The 22973-nt window shown below is 51.9% G+C and overlaps 2 protein-coding genes across 2 annotated transcripts in view; both read right to left on the reverse strand.

Annotated features, from left to right (window-relative positions):
* The window catches only part of Mmp15 (matrix metallopeptidase 15), a 22576-nt gene extending 10537 nt beyond the window's left edge, over window positions 1-12039 (reverse strand). The window contains exon 1 of the mRNA XM_005345568.2: window positions 11306-12039. Within this exon, the coding sequence (XP_005345625.1) occupies window positions 11306-11455 (150 nt within the window). The 5' untranslated portion in view covers window positions 11456-12039. The remainder of the gene's footprint in view (window positions 1-11305) is intronic.
* A 4585-nt stretch (window positions 12040-16624) lies between these two features.
* Usb1 (U6 snRNA biogenesis phosphodiesterase 1) overlaps window positions 16625-22973 on the reverse strand; it is an 11981-nt gene continuing 5632 nt past the window's right edge. Inside the window, exons 4-7 of the mRNA XM_005345569.2 lie at window positions 22045-22098; window positions 20223-20328; window positions 18697-18780; window positions 16625-17624 (exon numbers count right to left, since the gene is read on the reverse strand). Coding sequence (XP_005345626.1) covers window positions 17520-17624; window positions 18697-18780; window positions 20223-20328; window positions 22045-22098 — 349 coding nt within the window. The 3' untranslated portion in view covers window positions 16625-17519. The remainder of the gene's footprint in view (window positions 17625-18696; window positions 18781-20222; window positions 20329-22044; window positions 22099-22973) is intronic.

Here is a 22973-nt window from a genome sequence, read left to right on the forward strand (position 1 = left end):
TGTGAGTTCGAGACCAGCCTGGTCTACAAGAGCTAGTTCCAGGACAGGCTCCAAAACCACAGAGAAACCCTGTCTCGAAAAAAATAATAATAATAATAATAATAATAAGTCTCCGGGTCTTTATTTGGGAGCTGGTTGAAGGTCCAAAGGAAATGCCAACGACACTCAAGTATTCAGAATCCCTTTGTCAAGATTCTATTCTTATTTCTTTCTCTCTCTCCCTCGCTGTGTATGTGTGTGTGCGCGCGCACGCGTGTGTATGTGTGTCTGTGATTGCACATGTGTACACCGGTGCCTGGATATACCAGAAGATGGCACTGGATCCCTGGGAACTGTAATTACAGGCAGCTGTAAGCCACTGGATTCAGGTGCTGTGGACCAAATTCTGGTCCTCTGCAAGAGCAGCAAATGCTCTTAACTGCTGAGTCATCTCTCCAAACCCTTGTTTCAATTAAAAAATTTTTAGTTGTGTGTGTGTGTGTATGTGTGTGTGTGTGTGTGTGTGTGTTGGTGCCCATGGAGTCCAGAAGAGGGTGTCAGATCCCCTGGATTTGGAGCCATCTGACATGGGTGCTGGGAACTGAGCTTGGGTCCTCTGCAAGAGTAGTCCATGCTCTTAACTGTCGAGCTATTTCCCTGGCACCACTGAAAAAGTGATTTTTTTAAAATTATTTTTTGAAAAATTCTTACATTTATCCAATGTATTTTGGATATATTCCCATTCATGTTGGAATTCTGACTGGCTTGATCTTCAACAAACATATCATATCTGAAAGCCAGCTTCTCACAACTCTTCCCCATCCACCAGCTCCTAAGTCTTCCTGCACACTCTCCCACTGATCCCTGCTCTGCCAACAGAGATGATTCAGCCACAGCCGAACACCCACAGTTACTTACACTTGGCACTTTGACCAGTTCTGAGTCTCTGCATTGACCACTGCCCACTGTGCAAAGAGACTTCTCTGACCCAAGTTAAGAGCAACACAAATCTATGGGTTCAAATATAAATATTTAGAAGGCAGTCCAGCAGCGTGACTGTTTAACATAGCAGCGGTAGGTTTAGCCCTCGTGCCTATGATTTTCCCAGTCATGAACCTTTTCCCTGCTCTGCTGTGAACTGTTTTGTTTATTTTGAAACAGAGTCTCTAGTCAGGCTCTGTAACCAAGGATAACCCTGAACTCTGCATCTTCCTGCGTATCTTCCTGCCTCCATTTCCCCAGATTACAGGTGTGCAGTACCGGTGCCTGGTTCCAGGCAGTGCTGGGGCGGGCGCAAACTCAGGGCTTCACGCATGCCAGCCAGGCAACCATTCTCCTAACAGATCTACATCTCTGGCTCCTCCTGTCTGGGTTGGATCTGTTTCTTCATCTGCAAAATGAAGCCCGATGTGCTGTTATGGGCTGATTCAGTGACTGACTATGGCTGAGATGAAGCACCACAACCTAAGCGACTTGGGGAAGGAAGGGCTTGCTTGGCTTCCAGTTCGTCCCTGAAGGAAGTCAGGACAGGAACTCAAACAGGGCAGGAACCCGGAGGCAGGACCTGATGCAGAGGCCATGGAAGGGTGCTGCTTACTGGCTTCTTCCCTTGCTCAGCCTGCTTTCTTACAGCAAGGACGGCACCACCCACAGTGGGTTGGCCCCTCCCCATCAATTACTAATTAAGAAAATACCCTACAGGCACATCTTACGGAGGTGTCTTCTCAATTGAGGTTCCCTCCTTTCAGATAACGATAGCTTGTGTTAAGTTGACATAAACTACGGTAAGATTTGAGGGGCACAGACCCAGAGAAAGCACTCAGTGCACAATGCGTGTGTTTGGTTGCCTTCTAGAACTAACCAGGCAAATCCCATCTATGCATCCATCCATCTGACCATCTATCCACCCGTCACTCACCTATCACCCACCCCCCAATGTTCCTGTGCTCTCTGACGGTACCAGATAGCATGTCAGCTGGGGAGACATGGCCATCTTGAGCTTATAGGCTCCCAGGAGACTGTGTACTTGGAGAGGGGGGCTTCATGGCTCTCAAGTCCATGAATGAACTGGAAACCTGAAGTTACAACTCCGATGAAGGATTCTGAGAAATGCTAGGAAAGACCAGCCTGCCTCATGCCCTCAAGGTGGTGAAGGGATGGGACCCAGGGAGAAGGAAGGAGGCAGACATCTTCCTTGTCCTTACACATGTACTTGGCCACGTGGAAGACCTACTTTCTACCTTGTTCTAGAAGGGGAAAGCTATATGCTATATGCTGAGGGACCCCAAGGCAAGACAGAGTAGTTGGACATAGTAGATGCTTTAGGCTGACACCCACATACTGGCTCACTTGGCCCAGGGCAGCGGTGCCCAAGTTGGATGGACAGAGAGCTGCTGAGCAAAGTCCCAGCCTTTGTGGCTGTGCAGCTCCACTCAGAGGCCCCAGGGCCTTGGAGGGTGGCAGAGCAGTGAGCAGAAACCCGGAGCTGAGAAACAAGTGTCAGCTCTATAGACAGAGCAGGGCCAAGCGTACGCTCAATAAAAAGGGGCCGGATGGGAGTATGCTTCATTTGTGAGGTTCTGCAAGGATTGAGCAGTCAAGTCCCCTGTAGTGTTGTGGATGAAGAGACCAGGGGCTCTGGCAGGCAATCTTTTTTTTCTGCCAACAGGGCTGAGGAGTCCAGGCTCCTGGTGAGACTGGCCTGGCCCAGCAGGCCCAGGGCACAGGGCAGTTGGGGGAAGAGGGAGCAAACCCATGGTGTCCCCACTAACTCTCTTCAGGATTCTGAGCCACATGGTAGTAAGACTGCAGCAATGGCTCAGCGTTTCCCAGGCACTGACACTGCCCCCGAAGCTCCTAAGGCAGCTCCACTTCCCTTTTCCACAGCTCTCCTGAAGCCTCATCGAAAGATCCAAAGGGCAAGGCCACCAGGTTAATGGCAAAGACACAGGGCTGGGGGGTGTGTGTGTTTATTGTGTGGCGGGGTTGGCTGCTAACAGGTGAGGGCACCTTCATAACACCTATTTGCATAAGATAAAAATATCTCCAGTGCAAGCAATCAGAGTCACAGAGGAGCTGATTAGACTGTCTGCAGAGCTATAAGAGGAACGGGCTAGGGACAGAGGCTCAGGAGGGGCCCTGAGCATGGAGGGGAGGGGAGCCGGCCTGCTGGCAGCAAAGAGCTCCAGAGATCTGCAGAGGTCTGGCAGAAGACTTGCTTCATCCCAGAGCCAGCTCAGGACCTGCCAGGCAGGTCCCAAGGGAGCCTGGTGGCCCTCCTTCACATAGTTAAATGCCTTTAAGTCCCCAGGCAGCAGAGTTCCCATTTCTTTATCAGCTGTGCCTCTCAGCAGCCACTGCTGGGGAAAAGGTAACGGATGACACCCCTGGACAGGGCCTGGTGGACAGAGCTGCAGCTTCCCATTAGGAGGTGAAGCTGATGGCCGGCCTGCCTCTGGCAAACGCATGCTCAGGGTGGTTGAACACCAAGTGTCCACAAAACTGCCAAGTGGCAGCAGTCACTGCCGTGGGGCTTGTGTCCTCCGTAGTGGAGGGAGTAAGTGCGCCATCACGCCGGCACAGTAGTGACTATGACAAGTTTCTAGCCACACGGGTGGGAAGACAGCAGCTACCCCCTCCTTAGAGTGACAGACAGCTCAGGCCGCTGAGCCTCGAGTAGCTAAGGTGATTTGCCACTTTCAGACAAATGGTAGAAACAGTGCCCAAGGTCCCAAAGTGAGAGATGGCTCTAGTCAAGCCCTCACTGTTCTTATTGATGGTGTCTGTGCCCTGTACATGGTACCTCCTAATCTTCTTTGTCACCTAGCGTTTCATAGGTGAACCAAGCAGGTGAAGCTGTGCTTCTTTGATGGGGAAACTGAGGCACAGAAGTCAGTACTGGGTATAGCAAAGGAAGGATGCTAACCCAGGGCTTGTTACCCTTTCCATGAAGGCTCTCCAATGATGGCCACTGGGCCAGAGGAGGCCTCTCCCATCTTTAGACCGGAGTGTGTTTGTGGGGTGTCCCTGAGCACTGAGGGAGGTTGGGAATCCACTGTCACAGCTGTCCTTGTCATTGTTTTGATCTTCAGCCTCCATCCTCTAAGTATTTACTGATGTGGCAGGTGAGTGACTTGATCTCAGACAAGAAGACAAGGGACCAGTCATAAGGGGAATTCCCGATCCTCAGGAGAGACAAACCTGCTGTGGGCCATTAAATGCTCACGACCACTCCTGAAAGATAAATATCTATCCTCTCATTGTGCCCTGTGAGTTGCCTGCTCAAGGTGACACAGCTGATCTGTGATAGGTCTGGGCACAGGAGGCTTCTGCAGCGGTGTTCCCAGTTCCTTAGCCTAGTATGCTGAGCTCTGGCCCTTCTCAGGATCAGCACAGCACAGCTCTGGGGCGGGGCACCTGATCCTCTTCACACCCAACATCTCTAGCTGGGTCTGGGCACTGAGCCACTCGCCCTCCCCCAGGCCTGCTGAAGCAATATGGAGGGACGCAAGCCTGCAGGGAGGGAGGGCTTGTCTGATAGGGAGCCCCCAGATTCCAGGTCCACGCTGTGCCTAGAACAGATATTAGAGAGGGGGCTAGGGCCAGAGCCATTGCTGTCGCCATAGCCTGCTCCTGGGGTTTACACCAGCAGATTGACAGCAGCAGCCCCTCCCTCCCCAGGGCTCTTATCAGGCCCCAGGAGATAAAGGCAATCTCAAGGGTTCTGCTTTGACTTTCAGCTCAGCCCCCTCCGTAATCTGAGCAGTCCCAGGCAGTTTCTGCCTGGCCAGGTACAAAGGGAAGCTTGTCAGGACCATCAAAGATGGTTCAGCCCCCAGACCTGCCCAAATCTGGTGAGGTTCCCTCTCTTCCACACTCCGCCTCTGAGAATTCTTGGGAACAAACCAGGGCTCTGTCTGTCTCTGTCACACCAGAAGGAACAGGCACTGAGTAATTAGGTCTGGGATGGAGACCCCGCAAAGGCTAGAGCGCGCTCTCAACTAGCTCACTGGGAGTGGTGGGATGGTGGGGGTGCTTTCCAGAGCCACCAAAAGCTCAGCCACCTCTCTGAGTCAGGGCCGCAGAAAGATCCAGCAGGCACCCCTGCAGACAGAGAACTCAGAGCTGCCCTAGGCAGCTCATTCCATTTGTGCTAGCAAGAAGCCTTAGAAAGCTCCCTCAAGGCTGAGGAGAAACTAGCCTTCACCTTGTGGTGACATCTTTGCTCAGGATCTGGTTGCTTGTCCATACTAAAGGCCTATGAGAGCCTGACTGTGGCTAACAGAACTCTGAACCTCAGTTCTTGCCTCTGCAAAATGGGGTCATGCAGAACAGGACTAGGAACTTGAATGACTAGACACCAGGCCAGCAAAGACACAGAGAACTAGCTGGCCATGATGGTACATGCCTTTACTCCTGGCACTTGGGAGGCCGAGTTCAAGACCAGCCTGGACGACAGTGTAAATTCTAGGCTAGTCAGGCCTGCACAGAGAGTGAAGGGCTCTCCCAGGCCCGATCATGGCAAACAAGTCACCTGACAGGTTTTGCCTTTTTGGCCTTCTCCCCCAACCCCTCTATCTTACTAAATCACTAAACTGCATTCCTAAAGCTGATCACCGAGGTCCAGTCCCTTATTTGGCCACTTCTTCCTCCTGAGGCTGACTACAAAGGTCCACCTAGTAAAATGTTTAAGTCCAGCAATCAAAAGCCCCAACCAAAGGTGCCCAATCAAAATTAGCCAACACATCCTAACGTAGGTGCATCTGTCTCCTCTATCCAGAGGTATCCCTTTGTCGCTCTGGAGCAAATACCACCCCCCTTCTTCCTTCCCCTACACCCTCCATCTCCTGTCTCTGTCTCTTATTCCCTGCCCTTCGTCCCTCTGCGGCAAATAAGTCCTTGCGCTGAGAACTTGGTCTTGGCAGGGTCCTGTGCTGACTTTGAGGGTCCTTTAAGAGAGACCCTGTCATAAACAAACAAGGGACTGACTAGACTATCCAATTCGTGTTGCTTGATACTCCCATGGTCCACTTAAATAGTTATAGGACATGTGCATTAAGGGAGCCTAATGTACTTCTCCCTATGAATTGAGATACCTCTGTTTCAGCCTCCCAAATCCTGGGGCTACAAATATGTACCATCATACCTGGGCCACCACAAGTCGTTTAAAAAAATGTACACACACACATACACACACACACAATGTGTTCGTGTGCATGTGAACATGAGTTCAGGTGCTTTTGGAGGCCAGAGGCCTTAGAGGCAGTTGTGAGCAGCCTGATGTGGATGCTGGGAACTGGACTCTGGGTGTTCTGCATTTGCACACTTATCCACTCACTGTGACTTCATCTCTGTCTTTCCTGGCCCTTGAGGCTCCCTACCCCCAGCACTTGGGATTAATTGACTGCACCGCCTAGAACATGCTAGGCAACTACTCTACCTCTGAGCTGTACCTATCCCAGGCGTTTTTTTTTTTACTTTTTATTTTGAAACAGGGTCTCCTTATGGTTCCCAAGGCTGGCCCTGGATTGACTCTATAGCCCAGGCAGCCCTTAAACTTGGAATCCTCCTGCTTCAGCTTTCCAAAGAGCTGAGACTTCAGGTCAGTACCACCAGGCCCCCACTCCACTCTGGCTCTTAAAGAAACCTGTAGGTGATAACTCTGGGGGACTTCCAAGCCAGAAAAGCAGGAAGGAGGCAGCCGCCCAACCCGCCCCCACAAGCCTTAACCTGAAGGAAAAACAAACGGGTCCTTTGGCCTGTGGGCAGGGAGGGGTGGGGCGGAAGGGGCCTTTGTTTGCCAGGAGTGTTAGAGGTTGGCCAGAGACCAGGCCTTGAGTATCACCTGGACCTTCCATTGCAAGGGATGGCTCCTAGATAGGTCTGCCCAGGGCAGGGTCCGGATGGGAGTGGGGAGGGAACCGGGCAGCTTTGGCAGAACCCCTGAAAAGGCCTTCCCATCTGGGTCAGTCTCAGCAAGTTCTGCTAGCAGAAAGTGGAAACTCACGGGGTTCCACCTTGGGATTTGACCTTTAACCCAACCTGAGGCTCTAAAAGAGAAGGTTCTGGGTTGAAACCTCAGTTCTTCAGTGCCTGGCTGTGTAACCTGAAGTTTCCCTCACCTGAAGGTATTAATTTCCTCCTCCACACACAAAGAGTTAAATGAAACCTGAAATGCAAAAATGCTTCTAGAATGTTCCTGGACAGAATTAGTCTGATGAAGGTACTGAAATAACCCCTGAACCTCTTGGGCAGGCTGTGCATACAGCATTTACTGTGTTGCCTATAAACAATAAATTATGGGGAAAGAATAAATTTCCCTATAATTCCATCAAGCAGATACTATGGGAGTATCTGCTTCCCATTTTACAGGCAGGAAAACTAAAGTTCAGACAGATTCAATAACTTGTCAACACCCAATGCCACTTGCTTCTCAGCTATTAATTTTACCAAAGGTTGTGATGTTGTAAAGCACTAGACATGGAGCTTGGTGTCGTCACTTCTCCAAGGTGTACCCAAGTCTAGGGGTCATCTAGACTTGTTAGAGAGTTGCTCCAGGCTGCACAGCTTTGGGGGTTCAGTCATCGGTGGCTGTGGAACATGGGACACCCAGAGCTGGCTGATGTCTGTGACCTGGCTCCTCACCTGTCTATCCCACCCTCTCCTGACAGCAGAGATCAAGTCAGCTCTTCCTTTGATTTCCTCCTGCCCCTTTGAGATGACAGAATTCAGTGGGAGATACCCCTTCTTTCCCAGGGCAGACCCACAGCTGCCACACTTGCCTGGGGCTATACAAGCTATTACTTCCCTCAGAGGGCCTAGCCCTGAAACTACTAGTCTCCAGGGACTCTCAGAACACATGTCCTCAGGAGCCCTAATTCTCAAGCCCTCCAAAGGGGCTTTTCCAGCAGGATGCGCCATTGTGCTCAGGTCTGGGGATGCTCAGCTATGCTCAGGGTCTCAGGGCCTCACATTTATCTGTGGATTTCCCAGGATCCTCTTTGCAATGAAGAAGTGTCCAAGCAAAGTGTCCCCAACCCCTCTTTGTTTCTGTTGACTGATAGAACATTGTACTCAAGTAAAACTGGCCAAGGGGTTCTTTTCCTGATTCAGCATCCACCTAAGCTTTGGGGTGACACTGAGGATGCCACCTTTGAACTAGGAGTCTAGGGAACAGTAATTATCATGGCCACCCTCAGGGTAACAATGGCAAGGACCGTCTGCATCCAGCCACAAAAGGGGCACAAAGGGACAGCCAGAACTAAACAAGAGGTAGGACGGGGCTTTCCATGCCTACAGCATGCCATTCTGAGCTGGCATGAGTGATCTGGGCGGCGAGTTACTGGAATTCTGAAGAAAAATTTTAGGAGTGAGGGTATGGGCATGTTTCTGTGAGGTTTCCTGTCCATATTCAGGAGAGTCTTTTAGAGGTCTCCTTCCTCCTTGGGGTGGGGCAATGGAAAGTGTGTGTGTCCAGGGGTTACGGTGGCAGGCTAGACATATGCTATTCCAGTGAAGACACACAAGAAGGTCATTGACAGGTGGGCCCAAGGACATCATAAACACAGCGACATGCTAAGGGCTGAAGATGGTCCACATCCAAGTTCATCACACCCGTTCTCCTGGCTTGAGAATGTGTAGAGACCATCTCCCAGTCATCCATACTATGAACCTAACATGAACACCTTTAAGGAAGACATGAGGCCTCTACAGTTTCTGCCCATAGTTAATATGGGGAGGGGGACCTAGAGGGACCATCATTGGTATATAAGAGGAGATAATCTCACAGACAGTGACTCCAGTCAGACCTGAAGATCAAAAGGAGAATTCTAAGGCCTGGTGGTGGCGTAAGTGACTTTAATTGCAGCACTAGGGAGGCAGAGGCAGGTGGATCTCTGAATTTGAGGCCAGCTCAGTCTGCACAGAGAAACCTTGCCTTAAGAAACCAAAACCAAAAACTACAACAACAACAAAAAACAAAATGAGAGAGAGAGAGAGAGAGAGAGAGAGAGAGAGAGAGAGAGAGAAGTTGACTCCAGCCTCCTTTTGCACATCTTCCCCTGTGGTCAGATGGGGGCAGGAAGACTTGTGACACTCTTCAGGGAAGGTGGGAATGGACAGTTTTGGTGTCGGTGGAACCACACCTGTGAACTCTGGCAGCCTGAGTCATTTCCATGGGACAGGCTGAGGGTGCTAACCTTCGAGAAAGAGTAGGAGGAAGGGTTTCTCTAGTAAGGAGCGAAGGTACTCAGGTTGCCAGGTATTGTAGCCACAGAGCAGGACGGGATCCTAACGGCAAAGCTGGCAACTCATCCAGGGGGGGATCTAGAGCCGGGACAAGACGGGACAGCTAGGGTGGAGACTATCAGTTGGAGCTTTTCCAAGGAAAGCAGGCTACTGGGAGCTAGCTGCAGGTATGTGGCAGCTCCCAGCACAGGGCAGTTTCTGGTTCCTTAGTTTAGTGAATTTCTATGGCTGCTACCTGGGAGAGTACGGGAGGGGGGATGGGAGATGTTGGCCTTGGCTCAGTGACCAGGGTACTCAGAGCGGTAAGGTGGCCAGCGATCTGGAGCTGTAGACTCCCTTAGGTGAGAGCTAGAACTTTCTCAAAGGAAGGGGTATGTGGACACTATGTAGGCAGACCAAAGGACTCTTTGAGCCCAATTATGGCCGATCCTGAGGGGGTCTCCCAGAGCAGTCTGTACTTCAAAGCCAACTCTAGAGGTTAAGACATCTATCTGCAGCCTTCCATCCACTGTGGATCCCAACATGCAACACTTCAGCGTCCCTTCCAGCCAAAGCCCAAATTGTATCTTGAGTCAATAATCCTAGCCAGGGTCACCAGGGCCCTCTTCTGTGGAGGTGGAGGACTGTGGGCACACTTAGCTGGGCTTCCTCGGGTGGAGGAGATGGGATGGGAGAACTGCACACCAGAGGAAATGGCATGAAGTCCCCCAAACCTCGGTCCTAGCACCCAGATCCTGGCCATCCAGGAGGCCCATTCACAAAGCACAATCACCAAATTCCAGCTTGGTCTGAGTAGGCCACAAACTCTCCAAAGCGAATCTGTGATTTGAAATTCTTTGGCATCTGCTCGGCGGCAGTACCTTGGATACAGGCAAACACAATTCCTACACGCAGGAGCCCACTGTAAGCCTCTGCCCCTAGACCTTGTGAATCGGGTTGGGCCAGGCTCCCAGAAACTCTCTGACCTGATAGGGGAAGAAGGCTGTGAGGCGGAACTGGTCTTTGCAGGTTTTTATTAAAGTAGGGTGGGGAGGGGTTAGACGTCTATTGGAAAAGTCTCTCAGGCAGGCCAGAAAAGTGGGGAAGCCTCCAGGGCTGGAATGGCAGACTGAACTGTCTGCAAACACAAACAGCACTCCTTAAGGCCATCGCTCCAAGGGCACCAAGACCCCAAGCCTACAAGGATGCAGTCCCAGGCTCTTGTCCTCTCTCCAGACTCCATACCTAGTCTCCCTTTCTCCCAGGGCTGGAAAGAATGATCTTTAAAAGTTCGATGACATCCTGGGGTGACCGAGCTAGCGCTGGAGGGGTACGCTGGAGCGGGAGGTACTGGTTGGGACTCTGCGGGGAGACCGCGTGTGGTCACTCGCCGCGCCGGACCAATCCAGAGAGCCGCCAGCATATGGACGTCAGCCCGGCTTCCAAAGAAGAGGCGTGGAGTCTACCCTGTTCCACAACCAGGCCTGGGCATAGGGGCACTGTTGGGAAAAGTGTTTCGGGAGATAGGGTCTGTACCTCAGACCCCCACCCTGGCGTGGGAACGCTTCATCGCAAGAAAGTATCCCAAGCGCTTCTGCAATCCGGTCATTTGCCTAGGTGGTTCTTACCCATCCCCCAACCATCCTGGCCCACCGGGCAACGCACGATGTCACCCAAGGGAGTGTCAGTCAAAGTGCGAGCTGCGGGGCTCCTGCTCCGCCTGAGCTCTTTCCACCCGCAGCAACGCCCCTCCCCACTCGCAAAGCCCACAGTGCGCGGATTTGGCTCTCGAGGAATCGGTGCGGGCCAAGACTAGAGGCGAGGGCTGGGGGCTGCGGAAGCGGCTGTAGGGACTCAAGCTCGGGCGGTTCAGTGCCCCGAGCGGCTTCGGATGCCTAGCAGTTGTCAGCCCTGTGCGCACAGGGCTTTGGGAAGAGGCGCGCTGCAGAGCTCCAGCCAGGGAGTGGCAGCCTGCCAGCCCCGCTTTCTACCCAAGCTCTCCAGTCGGGATCAGTCCTCACCCCCAAGGCGGGGTGCGTCTCCCCCACCTGCAGGCTCCCATTGCGGGCGTGGTTCGCACCAAGTCCCTCCGGGTTCTTACCTCAGCGGCGTATACTTCGGCGTCCTCAGACGTTGTACCGCGGCCCAGGCAATCCAGAAACACCAGTAGCAGCGGGAGCAGCCAAGCTCGATCGCCGAGGCAGCTGCCAGTGCAGCCCGGCCGTCTAGACGCGCTCCGGTCGCTGCCCATGCTCGTCGCCCGCCAGCCGGGTCCTGAGCGCTCCACGCCGGGGTGGCTCTCTGGCCAGCGCCGGGTCCTCGCACGAGGCTGGGAAACTTGCGACACTCCCTGGCTCCCGGCGCCGCGGACGCGCGGCGGATCTCCGGCTCCCTGTGCGTGCGGGAGTCGCTCAGGTCCCTTCTACAAATTCCCAAACCCGAGGAGAAGCGGGCAGGGCAGGTCGGAGTACGCGGGAGACCCGCCCGCAGGAGAGGGGGACCGGCGGAGCTGCACGCCGCAGAGTCTCGCAGGCTTGGCGCGGTGCGCACTGGCCCCGGCCCCCGGGAGCAAGCACAACTCCAGAGCCTTTGTCTGGCTCAGCGCTCCGGCCGCCCGGTCCCGCGGCGCCCTCCGCACGCCCTACTCTCTCTGTCCATGCCCAGGGCCCCGGCGCTGCCCAGAGAGCGCGCCTCCCGCCGGTGACTCCTCTGGCCGCCGCGCCCAACGCGGCCTGGATCTCTAAGCAGTCCCCCGAGGTACGCAGGGAACCGGCCAGAGGGAGCAACGAGCCCGCCAGCCGGCTAGCCAGCGCCCCGCGTCCCCCGCGAGTTTGGCTCCGCAGCCCTACTCCCAGTGCGCGGCGGGAGCCGCCGCTCTTAAAGGGCCAGTGCGCTCCCTGTGCGCAAACCTAGGCGGAGGCTGGGGGCGGTTCCTAACCCGAGGCTTCTAAGTAGCAGGTGCGGGCTGTATTGCCCAGCAAGTGGGTGACCCTTCTCATCTTTCCTGATGGCAGCAAACCTCCCCTAGCCTGCTTTGCTCCCATCTCTGCTTCTGGTGAGCAGGGGTGATCCCCATAACTTGACTCCATTCTGAGTCAGGGCACATGGAAGGCGTGGTCTCCCTTTGAGGAGCCACTTGTAAGGACATTCAGATAGAGGTAGGCCAGAATAGGACTGGGGTAAGGACCTAAAGTCCTGTTTTAAACTTTAAGAGATAACAATAAAACTCCAAAACAAAGAAGTTGGAGGGATAGGTAAGATGGCTTAGTGGGTAAAGGCTCTGGCCACCACCAAGTTTGTCAAACGTTGCATCAAGAGTTTGATCCCCAGGACCCGCTTGGTGGACCTATAGAACCCATGTCACTGTGATGCACGTGCGAACACACACGCACACACTAATGTAGTTTTAGAAACAAGCCCAGAGTGTCTTAGGCTCTTTAGTAAATTTTCTAAGTCTTGAAGCCTTGGGTTAGGGCGTATCTGAGAGTTCGGGCTTACAAGGAATCTGCATCCCCATTCTCTTGCTGCGTGAGTATGAACAAATTACTAGTTCTTTCTGAGACTCCACGGTGAGGTGAGGGTTAGGGTTCCTAGGTTGCACATTTTGTTTCCCGGCTCTACTTGGTCTCTATTATGTGAAAGTCAGTGTGTGGATGAGGTTCACCAGAACGCTGGGTAGAAGAGCAAACCTTCCGATGAAGTTTGAGCTAGATTTTAACTTTTGCTCCGGCATGAATGCTAAGGGGGTCCAAGGTCCATGAAAACATTGCACAGCCCAAGGTCAGCCCTAGTGTAGTGAACTGGAGCAACTGGGATGTCACTTGAGGACCACAGAGACCAGGGCCGAGGGCAGCAAACGTCCACCACCTCCCTCCAGACAAATGGGAGCTTACCTTACCCTAGGGTAGGTCTTTCCTAGAATAGGCTTCCTGGGTGCCTCTACCTCTCCCATCTCCCTGGCAAAGGGCCTTAGAAATAGCTGGTTCGAACTCACCCACTGGGTGAAGGAAGACAAAACATGCTGGTGCCTGGCCTAACGTCTCATGGGAAGAAAATTGGAGTTTGGAGAAAAGGTAGAGGTAGTGTTTCCCCTTTCCTTCCACTGATGGACTTCTCTGTGGGGTCCCTCACCTGGCAAACTGGCTTCTGAATTCTCTAATTTGGGATTCGATTTTGAGAAAAGCCCAGTGTCCAGCACACAGCATCCCGTTTAAGTCAGGGATACTTTAATTGTTTGCAAAATTTATTCCTGACCATTTTTTAAAACTGAGTTTATGGGGTTACCTAGTGATAAATAAAATCTCGGGTATGCAGGCAAGGTTTGAGAGACCGTGGTCAATCAGGTATGGTGTTTTCTTCCATTGTCGGTTGTTATGGTGGGAACTTCTGGCTCAAGGAAACGGCTTTTTACGTGAGAAATTCTACAGAAAACTGTGGATTCGAAGCCAGGTCTCTGGGTTCCTGCCCGGTCTACTTTACTGGAATTTGGAAGAACTATCTCCTATTACCTTCTTATTTGTAAGCGGCGGCGGGGGTGGGGAAGTGGGGAGGTGGGGGGTGGGGGGGGGGGGTGTGTGTGGGGAGGATTCAGATCCAGCCAACAGTTGAATAAGCCGTTTCTCTTCCTCACTGAAGGTGCTGTGGGCTAGAACTGGGCCTGGATAGCGATGCCCTGGCTACCCAGTTATAGGGGTTCCTCAGGCAGCATCCTCACAAAGGTGAGGCTGAAGCTGAGGGAAACCTGACCAACTCTGCTGTTCTGCTTCCATTTATTACCTGATTTTTCCTACCAGTTTTAGAAGTACATGGCTATGAGCTACACTCCCAACAGCTTTGCTGTTAGTAACCCCTCTGATGAGAGAGAGGGTCATGGGAGAATAGGTTGCTGGCTTTTTAGTGCTTGGAGGCCGCTCAGAAGGGCCAGAATGGGCAGGAGAGATGACTCAGTGGTTAAGAACATTTGCCTACCTCTCCGAAGATACGTTAGGTTCCCAGTGCCTACACTAGATAGGTCAGAACTGCCTGTGACTCCAGCTCTGAGGGGGACCTGGCCCCTTTTCTGGCCTCAGTAGGCGCCCACACATACTTGTGTATATACACACGGCAGCCCACCTCTGGTGGGGCTCGAAAGTGCAGACCATGTTCTGTCTCTTTTCCTGACCTCCAATCACATTCTCCATGCCCCAGACCACCATCTCTTTACCCCACAAACACCTCTAAAGCCTGCGGCTGGTAAGGCTTTAGATAAAGCTCTTGCTGCCTCACACTCGGCCAATATTGCTTCATGACTGTTACTGTGCCAGGCTGGCAAGACAGGACCCTTTCGGCAACAGGACAGTCTTTTGGACTCTGGGTGCCAAGCGAAGGAATAAACACACTCACACACAAAATACTTTCCCCCCTCTCTTGGAACTAGAGCTGGGGAGGTCTAAAGAGGCAATGGAGGAGGTCTTGTTACCAGGTGGAAATCAGCAGTGAGCCCTTGAGATGGGGGAACATCTGAGGATGCTAGAGCCAGATGTGCCGATTCTGTCCTCTCCCAGGCATGATGAAATAGTCACCGAGAGCAGTTCCTTCCCCGCACACGGAGCACCTAGCGGTGGACGGGCTTGCCCTGGCCTTCCATCTCCAGCTGTCTCCTGGGTTTCTGGAACACGTCTCCTCTTTTGGAAGGAAGCGCCCCAGCTGCTTCTGCACTGTCAGCGGAGTGCTTGCTGAAGGCACTCCACTCTGGAAGCACACTGCCTGTCTGGGTGCCCGCCAAGCGAAGGCTGCCAGCCTCCCCAGGCCCAGCTTACGTGCCCATCCCCCTCACCAAAGCTCAGGCTTCCTTCCTCCATTGCCACCTCCACTCTGTGTTGAAGAGCTGCTTAGTGATCTTGGCCCATTTCTCAAAGTGGCTGCACGCGTAACTCCACTCTCAGCACAGCTGACCTGCAGAGCCACATCCTCTCCTGGGGGTGTGGGGGGCAGGCCCCCAGTGCTTTGGACAAGTACGAGGTTAGGGATGGGCATTCGAATCAGCACACCTTGCTAGTTTTCCCTTGGCACCACAGGGCCGGCCCGGATTGGTCCATCCAAGGGTGCAGTCACACGGAGCAGGTGTCAGGAAGGTGACCTGTGAAGCTAGGGTTACCATGTTGCCTGCAGGCCAGAAAACATGCCTAGCTTCTTCTCCATTGTGGCTTCAGATGCCACTAACAGCAAGCAGCAGGTCAGCTGAAGCCAGGAGACTGGCGCAGTGGCACTGGGGGAACAAGGCACGATTGTGTTCTCTACGCTGGGGAAAGACAGGGCTGTGAGGGCATGAATCACGAAGTTGGGTGCAGAGCCTGAGCAGGGGGCAAGTGTAGGGATGGCCTAGGCTGTGTCATGGCAGAAGCTGAGGCCAGGATTGAGTCAGGCCCTGACAAGTTCTCACGTCCCCAGGCAAGTCATGTAACTGTTCTTCCTCTACCCAGTTTGCATTCCTTAGCTTGGCTGTAGGGAGAAATGGCCAAGAAGGCCCTAGAAAAACCTTAATATCTGTGTTTGAGGGACAGGGATGGCAATTTCTTGGGACATGGCAATCCCTGGGTTCCATGTATTGCATGCTGTTTCACTTCATGAAGTCCTTTTCTTTTTCATGTGCAGGGGGGATGTGTGTGTATGTGTGCACAGAGGTAGGCAAGCATGTGTGTATGGGTGTGCACACAGGCATAAGCCAGAGATCAATCCTGGGTGTTTACTGTTCCTCAGAAGCTAGCCACTTGTTTTCTGAGAGTCTCTCCTTGGCTTAGAACTTGACAACTAGGTGAGGCTGGCTAGCGAGTGAGCTCAGGGATCCTTTAGTCTCTGCTTCCCTGGTGCAGAGGTTACAAGTACCGCAACAGCTTTTTGAAGGTGGGGTTCTGAGGACTGAACTCAGGTCCTTATGCCAGCAAAGCAAGAGTATTACTGACTGAGCTAGCTCTCCAGCTCCCATTATCCTTTTTTTTTTAATTAAAATTTTATGAGTATGGGTGTTTTGCCTGCATGTATGTGCGCCACGTACATTCCCGGTGCCTGAGGGGCCAGAAGGACTGGAGTCACGAATGGTTATGAGCTGCCACATGGGTGTGGCATCAAATCTATGCCCTCTGAAAGAGCAGCTACCTCTCCAGCATCCCCAAACCCAACAGAGGGAGAGTGAGATGGCTCACTGGCTAGAAGTATATTTTCAGAATAACCACGGAGCCTACAAAGTGGCAAGAAAGAATTGACTCTTAAGAGCCGTTCGTGGAACTCATGTGCCTGTACACACACATGCTACGCTAAGACAAATAAATACATAAAAATCTCTAATCATAACAGCCTCGCAAGAACCCCCTGGACCATGCAGCACGGCTGGAGGGGAGGCAGCGGCACTGCTCACCTTAAAAGTGGAAGTAGTGTAAAAGAAGACACCACATTAAAAAGGCAGATTTTATTTGTTGAACATAATTTAAAACTGTAAAAAAATATTTCTTCATCCATTACTAGAAATCCCCATGACAACTGGAGAGGATTGGTTCTTTGCCCCAAGAAGAGCTTGGTGGAAAATAAAATCCCCTGTGCCTCCCTGGCCCTCTCCACCTCCCACCCCACCCCACCCCTGAAGAATGCTCAACCCCAAGGGCAGGAGTATTTTGCCTGGAGGGAAGGTGTCTCTGTGCTTCTTTGGGAAAGTAGATGGGGGGAGGCCAGGGGTCATAGGTGTTGGAGGCCTGGCCGGCAGCTATAGCCAGCCAAGACGAAACATCTGCTGGGCTCTCTCCAGGCACCTGGCTGGGTAAGTTGGAGGAAGGAATGAAGAAAACTGCTGCTGACCACAAATTAGCACCCCGTGCCCTGGCCCTGAAATGACCTCTCCTGGCACAGGATGGGATGAAGGGAAAAAGTGATAAATAAAGGAGATTAAAGGGGAGATGACAGACTCACTGAAGCCCCCAGTTTGACAGAGGTGAGTCCGGGCACACTGAGTTTAAAAACTCTGTGTGGGCCAATGGCATCGATAGAGATCACTGCAGGGGGAGACCTCAGTGGGGACTCCCCTGGGGTGGGCTCCCCAGCAGGGCTCATTTTCTTTTCCTAGACTGACAGAAGAGTTAGAGGTCTGGGCTGCCCTCTACTGGTGATTTCTGGAAATGACCACACCACAGCAGCAACCTACCCACTTACCTCCCTAAAGGACCAGGAGAGAAGAGCCCACTACAACAGCGCTAAGTGTGTGATTAGGGTTTTTTGCTGGGGGTACACCAGAGATGGCAGCAAGCTCCTCCATCTCAGCTGGCCTAGAGAGAGGCATGGGGCAAAGTTCACTTCAAAGGCATCGAGAAGAATTTGTTCCCGGACTTGCAGCGAACCTGCTCAGCCAGCACACGCAGCAGCATCTCAGCGTCTTCAAACTCATCCACAATTTCCTTCAGCCAGCAGGGAGATGACAGCCACGTTAAGAGGAATCGGACCCCGAGGCACCACAAACAACACCAGTCCGATAGGCTGGACAATACCAGTCACCTTACAATCTTATGAGCTAGGGCCTGTCACCTCCACTTCCGCTGACAGTAAGGACACACGGAGCCCTCTGGTTTAGTTTGGGGCTGGGCTCTCCTGGAGCTCTTGCTGCCTTCCACATGACCAGGCCAAGGGGAAGGTGCCAACAGAGATCATGGCCCAAGGCCGGTACAGATTTTGACTTGCAAAGTGCTTTTTAAAAATCCAAACCAGGCACTGAGGACAGTCTGGTCTACTAAAAGAGGCCATGCCTTGAAAAACCAAACCAAAGTAAAATAGAATAAAAAAATAAGATCCGAATCAGTTGCCAACACCAGAAAATCAGAAGACTGCACATAAAAATCTGAATTTCTAGCTTCTCTTGAGAAAAACAGGAGAGCTATCGACTCGCGCACCGCCAGGCACTGTGCAGGGCACGCCGGGAAGGTCACCTGTTTCACCGGCTATCAAAATGTAGCCAGACCTGGCGGCACAGGCCTGCGATTTCAGAATCTGAGGTAGTAGGAACACGGCAAGTTTAAGGCTTGCCTGCTCTACAGTGAGCTCCAGGCCCAGCAAGGAGACCTTGTGAGACCTGACTCAAAAGTAAAACCCGTGATGTAACAGGCGCTGAGGGCTGGAGGTTCCTGGTACCTGGCATTCTTTCTCTATTTACAACTGCCAGACCCAAACCTCTGACCTCAGATAAATGGCTGGGCCAGGGTGGTGGAGGTCACCCTCATCCCGTGTCAGGTGTAAGGCGGGGCACACAAAGTCCTAGAGGTTTTGTTACAGTGCAGTTCTGTTGCCCTGAATGCCACTTAGATCCCAGCTGCTGGCTCAGGGGTGACACTCTGAGAGGAAGGCGGGGTTGAGGGCCTCTTCTATGCCACTCAGATTCCTACAGATTTAGGTTCCAGTGTCCAGTCCTTCCCTTTCTGTCACTGGTTCGTCATCACTCTGGAGCTCAGAGCTCTGCGCCCTGCCCTGGAAACTCACCTGTAGTTCCCGCAAGCACTGTCCCTCCAGCTGGAGCCGTGCGTCACCCACACACCAGGCCAGACTGACATGAAATGAAGGGTCCTAGGGAAGAGAAGCAGGGACTCAGGCTACCACGGGATGCCATAGCAGGCCCATCCATCACAGCAGGTCTATGACAGTCCCGTCAGGTCTCCCTGTAGGATCCCTGGCCAGTGCCGAGGGCTGAAGTCTTGCCCCGTCCCCTGCCCACAAAGTGGCTTGAGCTGGTCCCCACTACAGTCTGAATTGTACTCCTCCCCAACTGCAAACAGGAAAGCCTGACCCCAGGGTGATGTGTCTGGAGGTGATCAGGGTTAGATGAGGGCACAGGGTGGAGACCTCAGCAAAAGATGTGCATGGGCAACGGCTCGGCGGTTAAGAACACGGGCAGCTTTTCCAGAGGACAAAGGTTTGATCCTCAGTGCCCACTTGATGGTAACCAGACTCTGTAAGGAATGTCTGGAATACTAGTCCCAGGGGGATCCGACGCCCTCTTATGGCCTCCAAGGGCACTGCACACACATGGTGCATAGCTGGAAAGGAAAGCAAAGTATCCATAGCACAAAAATAATTAAAAACTAAGGGAGGGGGCCGGGCGGTGGTGGCGCACGCCTTTAATCCCAGCACTCGGGAGGCAGAGGCAGGCGGATCTCTGTGAGTTCGAGACCAGCCTGGTCTACAAGAGCTAGTTCCAGGACAGGGTTCCAAAACCACAGAGAAACCCTGTCTCGAAAAAACAAAAAAAAAAAACAAAAAAAAACAAACAAACAAAAAAAACTAAGGGAGGGGGATGTAGAGAGCTATGTGCTCCTTTTCCTCCATGAGGTCTCTTACAAGCCACAGCCCTCATCATATGAAACCAATCATATAGGTGCCTTAATCTTGAACTTCCAGCTTCAGGGTTAAAGGCATGCACTATCATGCCTGGCTCTGACTCTATTTTCTGATCCAGAACCTTCCAGCAGAGGTCATACTTTTCAAATTAAAAGAACAAAACTCAAAAATGTCAACAATTTTGGAGAAACAATAATTATCTCTATTCAAAAATAACTGCACGCCTGGCATGGTTTTGAAAACACAAAGAATAAAACCAATGGCCTTTTGAAGCCGTGCCACTCAAGCTGGACTCTGAGCCCCCACAGGATAGAGGGAGGGACAGTGAGGATGTGGAAGCTACAGCTCTTCCAGAAGGGTCATTTTACTAAGTGCTGGAGATGCCTACAAACAAGGCAAAGCTGGACACCTCACAGAGCTGAAAGCACACATCTCAAGATGCACAAACAGTGTTCTGATGTTGGGCTTTGGGCAGACTACAACTTGTGACACCCCAGATCCCAATCCTGTGCGCTGGCTCAGGGCTCCACATGGGGAGGTTCTGGAGGCTTCTTTAGTTTGCCTCTGATGGGGCTTCTCTGAGGATGCTCTGTTCTAGACGGGCCAGCGGGCAGCAGCCCCGTGACAGACAGTAATCATCTCTGTTCATTTTCCTCAACTGCGTGCATTACCTGGTAAAAGGTGGTGAGGTCAAATTCCTCCATGACTCTGTCTACCTCTGAAACCAGGTCCAGGAACTGGGCATGCCCTGAGCTGACCTCGAGTCCGATGAAGGTCCTAGGAAGAGGCAGTGGAGTCAACAGGGGCACAAATGCAGCCTGCGAGAGCACAACCTCACAAGCAGGAGCAGGAGGCATCCAACGGGAAGCCAGGGATCTGGTCCATGGCTCAGCCATCTTCCAGTGCATCGCTGCTGCTCCGTGGACCACCTTCCACCCCCTTGCTCCCTCACTTAGAAACCTGCCCTCACTGGACGCCTCCTCTCCTGTCTAAGGAGCCCTGCAGGGCAGCCTTCATCTACCACTGCACACCTCGCCCCACTCCACTCTCGGGCGGACTCCTAGGCTCATCACCCTCTCCAGGTTCTCCTCTCTGGTACCCGCTTTCCCCTGCAGGTGAGAACTGCTGTCCTCAGCAATTAAATCCTCCCGTGAACCTGCATCTTCAGCCAGCCCTCATCCCATTCTCAACGAAACACTGTAAAACAACAACAACAAAATGGTGGCCTGCTGTCTTCCTCTAAAGTATCTGGTCTCCCACTTTTAAACCTCCCTTAGAAATGCTCTTGTCAAAGCGGCCAATGAGTATAGTGATCTCTATGTTATCAGAGTCACGGATTCTGTCCTCACTTGCTTGGTAGTATCTGACACAATTGGCTTCCCAGTCCTGGAAACCCTTCAGCTTATATTCTAAAGTTCTGTAGCCTAGACTGAAGGGAGAATTGAGCCCTCTCAGAGTGGCTGGGAGGGGTGGCTCAGTGAATGAACTAGACAGGAGGCCCTGCAGATAAAAATGCCCTCTTTTTTTGGGATGGGGAGGAGAAAGTTTGAGACAGGGTGATGGGGAATCTTTGTCAACCAATTATCTTTGAGAGGTGGGACCAATATAGGGTGTGGCTTTCTGAGAGCCAGAGAAAAATGTGGCTTGTGTGCTCTCTCTGTGGTTCCCTCGCAGCACAGCTGAGCTTGAACTTCTCGTTCCTGTTTCGTGAGTTTGCCCCTTATAATTAATAAAAACATAATTGTTAGCCAGGCGATAGTGGCGCACGCCTTTAATCCCAGCACTCGGGAGGCAGAGGCAGGCGGATCTCTGTGAGTTCGAGACCAGCCTGGTCTACAGAGCTACTTCCAGGACACAGACTCCAAAGCCACAGAGAAACCCTGTCTCGAAAAACCAAAAAAAAAAAAAAAACAAAAACATAATTGTTTTATCTTTTAGTTAGCCTGGTTATTTCTTGACCTGAGGTAATTCAACAACAGGTTTTCTCTGTGTAGTCCTAGCTGTCCTGGAACTAGCTCTATACCAGGCTGGCCTTGAACCCACAGAGATCTGCCTGCTTCTACCTCCCAAGTGCTGGGATTAAAGGTGTGCGCCATCACCACCAGGCTAAAAATGCCTGCTTATGTTCACTTAATGCTTTAGGACTTCTACGTTTTCAAACCTCATTGGCTCCTTTGGCAATGGACGAGAAAGGGGAAGTGAGAAATGGTGTGGAAGGGAAGGCAATGGGAGCTCATCACAATGGCAGGGAGGGGGCTAGACAGGAACCGGCTCCACCTGCTCAGGCTGCTCTATACTGAGATGGCTCACCTGCACCTGCACTGCTCCCCAAACTCCCCCAGTGCTCCCCAAACTCCCTCAGTGCTTCTGCATAAGCTTGAGTTTTGTTTATTATTAATATTTATTTATTTTATTTTGGAGAACAGATGCCCCATAATATATGTGAAAGCGAAGTGTATCCCATCTATCTTTGCAATACAGTCAGGGACCCACCTGGTTTTCTCTTGGTTGGTATAAATCTTTACCTGGTTGGCAGTAAAGAAGAACCTGAAATTTAAAAGAAGAAAGATATTTCAAGGAAAAAAGGACATAAACAATAGTTCATGTTTAAAAACAAAAAAAAATCCCCAGCCTTTTTTTCAGCAGGGGATGGTGATGGGTGCTACAGTCTGTGCTCTGGAGACTGAGGCAGAAGATCTCAATTTACAGTAGCAGTCTATCTCAACAAACAAACTAGCAACATCAGTCCCTCTAAATACCTCCCCTAAACAGCAATTTAAAATATAATTAACTCATTTTTACAAGCAATATTGTTATTCCATGATTGAACTAAAAATATCTTATAGTTAGACAAGATCCTAAATTACCCTTGTAGAAGCAAAAAGTTTGCTTTGCAAAGAACAGTCCATCCCAATAGGTAACTTGAAACCACCTATGTACTGAGAAAATCATTTATTGTGTGGGTGGAAACAGTTGATATGACCCTGTGAGGTAGGCCCTATAATTACAGACAAGAAACTGGACTTGTGAGGCTGACTTTGGTGAGGCAGGAGATGAGGCTCAGTCCATTTGCTTGCAAAGCCCTTGGTCTCGCCTAAAAAGTGAGTCTCTGTTGAAGCAGGTCTGGCGGTGGAAAGTAGGGCAGAAACCCCACTCACCCAGAACCTGTATTAGTTACATTTTCAAAGGAGCCTGCAGGGTAGGGGAGATAGTGCAGTGGGTAAAAGTTGTAGCTGGACAAGTGTAAGGATGTAAGTTCAAAACTCTGGAGCCCATGAAAAAGCTGGACACAGAAGTGTGAGCATCTGCACTTCCAGTGCTCCCATCGGGAGGTGTGCTCCCATCGGGAGGTGTGCTCCCATCGGAGGTGTGCTCCCATCGGAGGTGTGCTCCCATCGGAGGTGTGCTCCCATGGGAGGTGT

The sequence above is a fragment of the Microtus ochrogaster genome, chromosome 4 (genome assembly GCF_000317375.1).
Source record: "Microtus ochrogaster isolate Prairie Vole_2 chromosome 4, MicOch1.0, whole genome shotgun sequence".
NCBI lineage: Eukaryota > Metazoa > Chordata > Mammalia > Rodentia > Cricetidae > Microtus > Microtus ochrogaster.